This window comes from Trachemys scripta, chromosome 22, assembly GCF_013100865.1.
Source record: "Trachemys scripta elegans isolate TJP31775 chromosome 22, CAS_Tse_1.0, whole genome shotgun sequence".
NCBI lineage: Eukaryota > Metazoa > Chordata > Testudines > Emydidae > Trachemys > Trachemys scripta.
The window spans coordinates 6,777,522-6,788,323 of record NC_048319.1 but is presented as its reverse complement, the minus strand read 5'-3'; the positions used below and the strand labels follow the sequence as shown (position 1 = coordinate 6,788,323).

At 52.4% G+C, this 10,802-nt stretch overlaps 1 protein-coding gene across 1 annotated transcript in view; it reads left to right on the top strand.

Annotated features, from left to right (window-relative positions):
• The first annotated feature begins 10,529 nt into the window (after positions 1-10,529).
• LOC117869012 (repulsive guidance molecule A-like) overlaps positions 10,530-10,802 on the top strand; it is a 17,179-nt gene continuing 16,906 nt past the window's right edge. Inside the window, exon 1 of the mRNA XM_034755471.1 lies at positions 10,530-10,721. Coding sequence (XP_034611362.1) covers positions 10,619-10,721 — 103 coding nt within the window. The 5' untranslated portion in view covers positions 10,530-10,618. The remainder of the gene's footprint in view (positions 10,722-10,802) is intronic.

Sequence of the window (10,802 nt, the reverse complement as noted above, 5' to 3'; positions counted from 1 at the left end):
TAATAATACTTCCTTTCTCCCACAGTTTGTTGTCTTGTCTATTTAGACTATAAAATCTTCAGGGGATGGGCTATGGAGCACCCAGCACAATAGAGCTGTTTCTAGACCTCCTGGTAATACACGTAACGATAATTAGTTGCTACCACCCTGAGGTGGATTTGAACTAGCAGAATCCTGGGAAAGGCTCCGTTTTGCCAGTCCCCCCAAGCCATGCAGCCCAGCTGCTGCACGTGTGACAGCTTTCCCCGTGAACAGCTCAGCGGCGTTAATTCCATCCATCACCAACAGCCACCATCAAAGCACGTGGTACGATCACGAGCCAGAAAGCCAGGCTCCTTTGTTCCAAGGGACGGGGGGAAGCGGGATGGACATCAGGTTCCCAGGAGGTTTATTTGTAGCGTTGAAACCAGACTCCAGCGGAGGCGATTTCATTCTCCAGATGTCTGAGTTTATTCACACACCCCGGCATGCACTCCTCTCTCTTCCCCGGCCTCCTGCCTTGTGGAGAGACAGGTCTTTCAAAACACACTAGTTCCGCTGGGCTTTTTCTTTTTTTCTGTTCAGTTTAAAGCGAGACCTGGCAGGGCGACAGTAACAAGAGCTAAGAAACTCAAGGTGGGGAGAAAGCGGAGCCAAGACAGTGATTTAAAGGCCTGTGGTTTCAGGCTGCCCTGGTATCTGGCTTTGCACACGTCTCCATCCCGGCTAACTGTGAGGCCTATCCCGCCTGGGTTTTTAATGTTTTCCTTTCCCCCCGCAACCGATTTCAATAATTACAGACTCCAAGGGCAGCCGCCAATTTGCTAATTTGGGTTAATCGCCGCTCTGGTGATAATGTAGCCGGTTCGCTCTCGACCGCCGTCCTTTGAGACCCCCGGGGCGGAGGCGTGACAGATTGGCTCGCAGCTAGGCCTCAGCGCGGGGCCGCGGCTTCACGGTCCCCTCCGCCATTGGCCGGGCGTGGAGAACGGGAGGTGAAAGGTTAGCCGACGGGGACAGAGGCCCTTGCAGTTCAGGGCTTCATGAGGAAACCATCTGCACAGCTGCAGAGCTGTGAGTTAAGAATTTCTGAGGTCTAACTTCCTGTGCAGGAATACCAGGCAGCCTGTAATAGCCTTTGCTCGTTAATGCTTTGTGATGTCAGGGCTTTGTGGTTTCTCTTTTTAAACGCTAACAGGTGGGGATGTCTGGGTTTTTGTTGCTAGCTTCTTTGGGCTCCAGGTTCCCGATCTGCTTGTCTCCATTGCCTTTAGAGGGTTCAGCTTCTCTGTCCTTTCCCCTCGGGGAGGCCCAAAGACACCTTGGTTAAAATACAGCTCTTTCCTTGGGTCAAGCATGCTGGGCAGCGCTGCAACCAAGGAAGACGTGCTCTTCTCCTGTTGCTTTCCCACGTCCCTTCTCCCCCCTTTCCCTCCCCCGCCCCCCGCCTTCTCCATGCTTTGGCCACCTGCAGGAAAGAAGCAGCTGCCGCACACATGCCCCCCCCCCCCGTTTCCTTCGCTGCATTCCCCAGTTTACTGCCTCCGGTTGAATTCCTCAAGTGCTGCAAAAGGTTCTTCTTGGCCTCCATGAGGGAAGGAAGGACCTATAGGGAGAAGTGGGGTTCCAAGCTGGACTTCCTATTCACAGGCTGCAATTGGTTTGCAAAATAGATGCATCATTTATATTAATATCCACTTATAAACCCCACCCCCACCACTGATAGGCAGCCACCTCTGGAGTGAAGCATGGCAGTAGCTTAGCGCAGGAAGTGAAGAGTACATGTCTCCAGCCGGAGCCACAAGGCGGACTATGACTAGACGGAATTTAATTGCTCATCTTGGAATTTGGCCAGCGTGCCCGGGGCTAATCCCCCAGCCACAATGAAAATTGCCACTGGCTCTTTACTGACCCCAAGTGACATGGGGCTTGGTTTGATGTCTCTCCTGAAAGATGGCACCTCCATCAGCCCGGTGTCCTCTCCCCACAGGCAGGGGGCGTTGATTCATCAGAATTGCCACCAGCACTTCGTGTAGCATGGAGATCTCCCATTCAAGTTCCAATGTGACCCACCCATCCTTGTGAAAAAGGACAGCCTGTCGTGGGGGAGCGAATGGCCACTGGGCACTGGATGGGGGTGTCAAACCCACTGGAAAGAGGAGTGCAGGGGGTGGGGGAAAGAATTAGGAGTTGGGACAGTATCTGAAATTCGTGGCCCTGCTTCTCAGCGGGTGTCATGCAGCATAGCTCTGCTGAATTCAAAGGCGCAATGTCCGGTTTCCCCCGCTGAAGATCTGGCCCCTAGAGCTGTTTCTCCTCCATGAAGAAACGGGGAGCGCAGACAGCAGTTCAGAAATGATAACCACACTTTTTCATCTGTTGCCCCTTCCCGCCGCTCAGCCTGCAGCTCACCCATAACCATCCCTCCCCCCCCAACGTCAGACCTGCCATTATGTGCCCTGTGATCACACAGAGAGCAAGTAGACAAAAAGAGAGGGCCGCCTGGGAATGGGAGGCTTGGCGGAATGTCAATAAATCTGGCCAGTCCATGTGAAAAAGGCTGTCCTCTGGAAATTAAACGTTGTATCCTGTGGGGTACATGGCGCAGGCTTCTTATGCTCATGAGACAAGTAGTCAGAGAAGGCGCTTGGGGATATTGTGTTTGGAGTATCCATCTGTTTGTCGCCATCCATACCTGTCTATCTAAGTATGTAGCTAATCTATCAAGCTGATCTCCAATGGTACCCTATGAGAATTATCATCTGCCGTGTCCGAGCTGACGGTAGCGGCCGCGGAGGAAGAGGAGATTAGCTGGGTCCTTTACCACTAAGATCTATACTTATGTCATCATCGCTAAATCACTGCGGGATGCCAACTCCACGGTGTCCCCGGGTCGGGCACAGGCAACAGCTTGGCATTGCCACACATACACACAGCGTGGGTTCAACCTCTGGGGATAGGATCAGGGATGGGGGAAAGCGAACAGTGCCCCATGTTCCCCGTGAGCAGCAGGCCTTGAGAAGGAGATGACTTTTGCCCCTACCCACACACACATGCCCTGCAGCAATTTAGGGTGCCTGCAGATAACGAGGCCGGCTCTGATCTCAGCGGTGGGCGGAGGCAGATAGTTGTGGTAAATGCAGAGACTGGAGTAGGAGCGCTGCCTGCCCTCCATCTTGCTGGGCGTCTCTCCCCGTCTCCCTTCGCACCTTGCCTGGAGCTGGGTCACATCGTTCCACCTGGAATGGAAGTTTCCTTCTCGGTTTGTTGTTGTGGATCCCATCCTGTGCAGAGTCAGGTGGAAAATCCCCCGTCGTCCGGTTTTACAGACGGGAGGGGGGAGGAAAACAGCCTGGGGTTCCGGGAGGGAAGCCGCCTGATATTCCCGCACATTGGGATTAGCAGCTCACTGGGGCGCAGGGGTGTGGGACAGGGGGGAACGCCCTCTTGGGCTCAGCCTCCTTTCACAGTTGAGACCTGGAAAATAGCAGAGGGAAAACCTCATAAACAGGCAGGCCCTACTGCCTTCTCTGTCTTTTTGTGTAACTGGCTTTTTCCCTTGTGTGCAAAGGGGGCTGGGGTGGGTGGGAAGGCTGCTTGATGGAGGTGGAAAAGCATGGGGCAGACCTGATCCCTCAACACCATGATGCCAGCTTTTCCTCTGCGTTTCAGCTGCTTCCATTGTGACCCTGGGGGCTTGGGGAAGTGTCTGCCTCTATTTGGGGGGGGGACTTTTTTCAGGCCCCTGAGAGGGTCTGATGTTGAGAGGTGCTGAGCACCCACAGCTCTAGGTATAGTTAATGGATGTGGGGATACGTGGCACCTCTGAAAATCAGGCCTCGGGTGTTTGAGTCAGGTGGCCCCAAAACAGTCATTACGAGCGAAATATGGCCTTCATTACTAAGTTGAGTTAGACTATGTTCGATGGACTCAGGCTTTCCCCAGGACTGTAACCCCCAAGTCTGGTGGTAGTATTATTTGTTAAGCACAGATGTCAAGACCCTCAACACCTGTGGTCAATAAGGTTTGTACTGAATATTTGAGTATCTAAAATTAAGATGATCTCCCGTTGGGACAGAATGTCTGTGCAGGAAACCAGCTGAGAAGCTGCCGCAGAGGCCTTACGGAGATCGTTACACAAATGAGCGTGATCATTTGTGTGCAGGATGAAAGACAGAGGAGTGTGGATGGAGGAGTGAAGGGCCAGCATGGGGATTGGACACAGGCAGATCTAGCAGAAGGTGCTGCAGGGAAAGGGATCTCTACCACCTGAGCTAAAGAAGCCACTCCCAGAGCTGGTAGGAGTAGTAGGCTGTTATCCTCAGTGTCCACCAGCCACGAGAGAGGGATGCTATACACGCTTTATCAATGTGTTACACAGACATTGTGGTCACTGCTGCACATGGCTCAAAGTGGACGGTCTCTGCCCCACATTGCTTACAGTCTAGGGGCTTGAATGACTGGGAGAGTGCTGGTTTGGAGGATGCAGAGGGATCTCCCTGCGTAGAACCAAGATGTTGTCTGGTAAAAGGCCCGGAGAAGGGAGTAGGAGCAGGAAATGAACAAGGCACTGGAGCTGGCATGTTGGAGGGTTGAGGTTGGGGAGAACGTGATGTGAGATGAGGTCCAGGGGGTAAACTGGAGAGTGTCTATGTAGGGGCTTTAAAGCACAATGAGGCAGAACTTGGTTGATTCCTGTGCCTTCCGCCCCCCATTCTTGACTTCAGTGCCCCTTGCTGACTGGGACAGATGGGTCTATTTCCTTCCCTCTGTCCACTTGTCTGCAGCACCTCCTTGTAGATGTGTGAGCCTCACACCTATCTTGTCTGTCTAATCGCCACGCTGGCCTGGCATGGGAAATAATCAGAGGTGTCCTCCTTTCTCTCTCTCTCTCCTTCACTCCTCCATCCCGGCCCCTGTCTCTCTCATTCATCCTGTGCTCATTTGTGTAGCAATCTCTGTGAGGGCTTTGCTGCTGCTTCTCAGCTGGTCTCCTGCACAGACGTTCAGTCCCGGCTGAATTTTAGGGAGCTCTTAGGTGCTCAGAGACGAGTGGGATGAGCGCGTTATAAATGCGTGGATCGATAGATACTTTGGAACTCCACTTCAAGCAGAGGAATTCCAGGCGGGGCTGAGTTCGGCTGTTAAAGCAAAGCTTGTTTAAAAGACTAGGCAGAGATTAATGAAAGGCTTTTCATCTGCGAAACAAAAGGGTCCCCAGGCAAGCCTGAGTCTAAAATGGTGCCAGCGAGATGAGATCAGAGGCCTGGACAAGTCTGCAGGGGCCATGGATGGATGTAATGCCCTGCTTGTCCCGTTACAGTTCAGCTTAGGATGTAACTAGGTGCACCAAGAGAGAAGCTGCCACCATACAGCGTCATTCCCTGTTAGGAAGAGAAGGCCAAAACGTGGCTCTGTGGGGAAGGGAGGTTAGAGACAGGTAATAAAGGATAGGTCAGTTACATGGAGAAAGTGGGGCTGGGATCCACACAGATGGGCTGAGAACTGTGATCACTGTTTTACAAAGAGGGAAACTAACTTGCCCAAAGCCAGAGGACGAGAATCCAGCTCTCATGATATCTAGCCTGCTGCTCTAACCACTAGACCACACTGGCTTCCTCGTTAGAGTCTCACTTTCCTGCCCTCCTCTCCTATAAAGTGAGGGGCAGGTCACAGTTCCTACCTGGGTTCTGCATCAGCCAGGAGTGCCCTGACCCTCCTCTGAATTTGCCTGTGCTGTCAAACAGTTGTCCCCAGCATTTCCAGTAATTGCAGCAGAACTAATGCAACCTCCAGCTCCAAATGGCTTCCGTTAACCCTTTTATGCAAGGGCACAACTTCACTTCGCACCCTACAAACAATAATCCGGGTCCTTAGGTAATAGAAACAATCCTTTCGTCACAGAGACACCTGAGGACAGGGGACCAAAATCAGCCCTGGCGTGAGCAGGCACAGCACCAGGACTAAAATTGGCCTGAGGAGTTAAAAATATTCCCTAAAATGGTGATGGCGTGAGACAAAGAACGTGAGAACAGCTACTCCGGAGAAGATGAATGGTCTGTCCATCAGTCCTAGCTTGGACAGAGGCCAGTACGCAGCATTACTTTTTGCAAACTCCCCCAAAGCCTTCCTGTATGGGCTCTTCCTGACTGGTCATCATATCCCACCTCCGCCTGCTTTGAATGAAGATGTGAACTCAATGTCTCTTTGCAGGGAGAGTGCGGAGATCGGATCCCCCGACGCTGCTTATTTGTATCCACCCAGCGGGAGACAAAGGGGTTTTGGCAAGCGCTTTGATTCACAGCAGCGAATGCCATGTAGGGAGGAGGTAAATCTGATCCTTCAGTGGTCCCTGTATGGCGTCTCCTGACGGGAGAAACTTGCTCCAGAATCAATCCTCAGAAAAGGCACAGAGGCCTCCTTTGCCTGGTGGTCTTTATGCCTCCTCCTGGCCCCCTTGTGTCAGCCTGGCTGATGTAAAAGAGCTACAGGGCAATGGTGAACCAGCCCCCCCAGTGAACAGGCAGGTTGGTGCAATAGAGTCCAAAGTAACATAGAACTACAAAGGGCAGGGGAATAGCTCATCTTCCCATTGACGTCAGCGGGAGTTGCACCTGAGTGACGACTGAGTAAGGACTTCAGGATTTGGCCCAATCTGCACAGTCGTCACTCCGCCCACCACTAAAATGCAGTCACCTCTGGAATGGAACATGGCAGCTGTTTAACAGTTCACTATAGGATAAGGCGTGAAGGAGAATGTATCCAAGTAAAGTTGCAGCGGGTGGATTTTAGATGGTGGAAGGTAATTATGCGAACAGGAATCTGGCAGGGTTAACACCTGGTCTTGCCTGAGGTGCCATGAGATCTTGAATGACCGCAAGTGCTCAGGGTTTCAATTTTATGTCTCGTCCAAAAGACAGCTGGGTTGAGGTCAGCTCATGGGAGGGTCTGTGCGAAAGTCAGAACTGCAGGGTTTCTGGGAGGTTCAGAACCGGAGTTTCTCTGAGGGAGCTGGGGAAGGTAGTCATGCAGTGGCTCGGGGTTTACAGTGACTAAGATAGGGACTTGAGGTGAGGATGTGGAGTGGTGTGGGCTAGTGCAGAGGTTCTCAACCTTTTTCTTTCTGAGCCTCCCCCCCCCCCCCAATATGCTACAAAACTCCACAGCCCACTTGTACCACCTCAACTGTTTTTCTGCATATAAAAGCCAGCACCAGCGTGAGGAGGCAACAAGAAGGCAATTGCCCAGGGCCCCACACCACAGGGGGTCCTGCAAAGCTAAGTGGCTCAGGCTTCGGCTTCAGCCGTGGGTGGTGGGGCTTAGGGCCTCAGGCTTCAGCCCCATGCAGAGGTGCCTTGGCTTTCTGCCCTGGGCCCTGCAAGTCGAATGCCTGCCCCACTTGGTGGACCCCAGGGGGTCCCAGACCCCTGATTGAGAACTTCTGGGCTAGTGGACTGAGGCCAGACCTGGGAGTCAGGAGCTCCTCAATTCTAATCCCTGCTTCTCTTCCACTGACTTACGTAAAGGCTTTGGGCAACTCACTCCTCCTCCTGTCACCCTCTGTAACATGGGAATGATACTTTTACTGTAACAAACTGGCTACCTTATATGTCGGTGGCACCACTTCCCAATCCTGGCTGGGATCAGAGCTGTTCAGCTCTATCATAGGCCCGTGCCACTAACAGAGATTCTCCTTTGCCTCAAGGCCTGTGGTTTTCAAAGGGTAGGAATTGAGTTCTCCTCCTGGTTGTGCCATGAGGTTGTGTGTGGCCAGAGTGTGCAGGATAGCCACAGCTGGGAAATTCGAGGGGGCCCTGAATGTTACAGTGCATGCTACGTACCTCACGTGAGTTTGTTAGAATTAGTTAATTGGCTAAATTCTGCTCTTACTTACTCTGGTGTAAATCTGGAGCAACAATACCTGCAGTTGCTCCTGATTTTCCTGAGTATGAATGAGAGCAGAGCTGGCTCCAGACTTTGTCAAGTGTCCAGAGACTGAGAGATCACATGCGATTTGGCCTAGTGGATATTGGGGTTCTGTTTCTGGCTCTGACACTCTGTTTCTCCTCCTACCCTTTGTCTTTCTTTTCTATTTAGCTTGTGATCTCGTTGGGGCCCGGGCTGTCTCTCTGGGTTTATAAAGCATCCAGCACAATGGGGCCCTGATCTTGGTTCGGGACTTTATGGTAATGCAAATAATCATCATGTTGCTTGCTAGCTTCTGCAGATCTATGCATGGATTTAAACTGGATTAATCCATGAGCCACCCTTGTACAGCCGTTCTCTGTCCCACCCTGTTTTAGGAGGGCAGCACCTTGCACCTACAGAGGAGAAAAAAACGTTAAGAGACAGCGAGAGAGGAAGCTTCCAATTTAACGTCAAGCTGCCTCTCTGCCTGTCCTCCCTTATCCATCTCCTACCCTCCAACCCCCCTAATGTTACCCTCCCGAATGTTTAAAGAGAGTTCATAAAAACAGGAGCCCTTTGTTGTCAGAAGGGCAGCCCCCAACCTAACGCCATCTGAAGTGAAAATCAAGCTTTGGGACTTGGCGGGTGTGGGATGGCTCTTGGATCCAGCTAAGGTGCAGGGTCTTCTCTGGCTGCACAGCTGATGGTCCAGGAGATCAGCCTGACTTCACAAGAACAAAGAGCAGCTTTAGGGGGCTTTATCTGCCAAGCTCCCCTGGTGGAGCTTTGGAAAACGGGTCTGGATTTAAAGAAATGTCTAGTTTTTGAAGAGGGAGGTCCTTTAGTGGAGCAGTGCAGGCTGTACTCTATGTCTGCACGTCTGTATACGTGTACACACGTCTAGACGGGTGGGCATGTACATCGGCACATGTGTGCACACAAATGTAGGTTTGTGTGTATGTGTTTACTGGTGTTTGTACATGCAAATCTGACTGTGCACGTGGGTTTACATGTGGGTTTATATGCAGGTTTGCTGTTGAGGTGGGGGCGTTGCATGGGTGTATGTGCATGCAGGTATTTAGCAACTTCCTCTGTGCACATCGAACAGTTTTACATGGGCAGGTTTGACTTCATACACCTGCACATACAAACATATCCTATTCTACTTGTAAGCTCCTGATTTATAGCAGTTTTCCTAACAGCTTGGAGTGGAAACAGAGTGGGTGATCCTAGAGACCAGATTTCTAATTGGTGGCTGTCTCTGAAATGAAAGCTCCCTGCATTCCCACCTTAAACATATGCCTTCAAATGTGGCTTTTTTCTTTCTTTCGGCGACAGAGAAATGGAGACTCTCCAGACAGCCCCTCCGCTAAGTGAAACGCAGCACAAAAGGGGACCCTAGCGCAGAGGGTGGGTTTTTTCCCTGCCTAGCCTTCAAATCAGGGCAGTGACTCCACTGTGCAGCTTTGCAAAATATAATAGGAATCACCCAATCCCTTCATTACTGCTCCAATGCAGGGAGTTCCTGTAATCACTCTTGGAGGTGACAGAAAGGTCACAGTGAGATCTGAAGCACAAGTGGCTGTAGGCAACGGGGAAAGAATTATATTCGCCTGGATCACGTTTGTGATTTGTTCCTGGCAATAGCTTTTTTTGGGGGGGAGGCAGGGCACAGGATGAGGGAGGTTTGGAATCCATTCTTTGTATAAGAGAAAAACTGTAACACCACCAACCTTCTGCGGCACCTGTCCCTTGTAAATCTCACAGCACGTTTACAAACAGAAATGCATCAAGCTTGATGGCTGCTTCCACAAAATGGGGAAACTGAAGCACAGATTGGTTAAGTGCCTCATCAAGTCAGGCAGAGAACCCAGAAGTCCTGACTCCCGGTTTGGCGATCACGGGGCCAGGCTGCCTGGTAAGGATGGGGGTGGCCATGTGGGACCGGTTAAAGTAATTCTAAGGGTAAGTGGAACATGTCCTGGGGGCTTGTGTTTTGTAGGGTGCCACTCGGATGGGATAAAGCCTTCTTAGGGGTTTGCGGGGAGGGAGAGAACGCCCCTGTAAAGGGTCATGGGGGAATAGGCCCCCTGTATGTGGAGGGATCAGTCCTCTCGCCCCACAAATAAAATACTATAATACATGCCATGTGGTGCCACCTGGTGAACTCCTAAGGCAAATATTTGCCCCATCCCCAAGTGTATCTCTTTCCCCCTCCCCTTCTGGCTTCATTAGCCCTGGTTGCCACCCCATTGCCCTCAATAGCAGCTCTCTGTGTCTTGAAGGACAGCGCTGTGAAACAAGACTGCCACGGGGGAATCGGATTGGCTGGAGGGTAATACATATGCAGATTAACTGGGCCTAGGTGCCGTCCCATTGGTGAAAGGCTAATTGTTACGCAGATTAGCTTGGTCTGGCCCTTTCCCTATTTGCCGGAGCTTCACATTTGGAGCTGCCCTATTGGTTGGAGGCTATTGACTCTACGAATGTGGGGGCTCTGCTTTCGTGCCCATTGGTGGCAGGATAATGAATACGCAGATTAGTCGGTCCTGGCCGCCTTCCCATTGGCTGCAGCCTTATTAATATGCAGCTCGCTGGGCGGCCTCTGCTGCTCCATTGGCGGCGCTGGGGTGACGGAGGCGGCCGGGCCCCGCAGTCTCGCCCGGGCCGGCGGAGGGGGGCGGACAGGGCAGCTCTGCTCGGAGCTGGAGGCTCCCGGGCCGATGGCTGGATGGTTATGGGGCCAGGCAGCCTCCCCCCGGCGGCTGTGCAGCGGCTCCGGGGGCTCAGCATGGTGCTGCTGGTGTCCGTGTGCCTGGCCCCGCCGCCCGCAGGTAGCGGGGGAGCCGGGCCGGGGGCAGCGGAGCTGGATCGGGGCCAGTGGGGGGGGGGGGGGGGGGCCGGGCGGGCCGGGG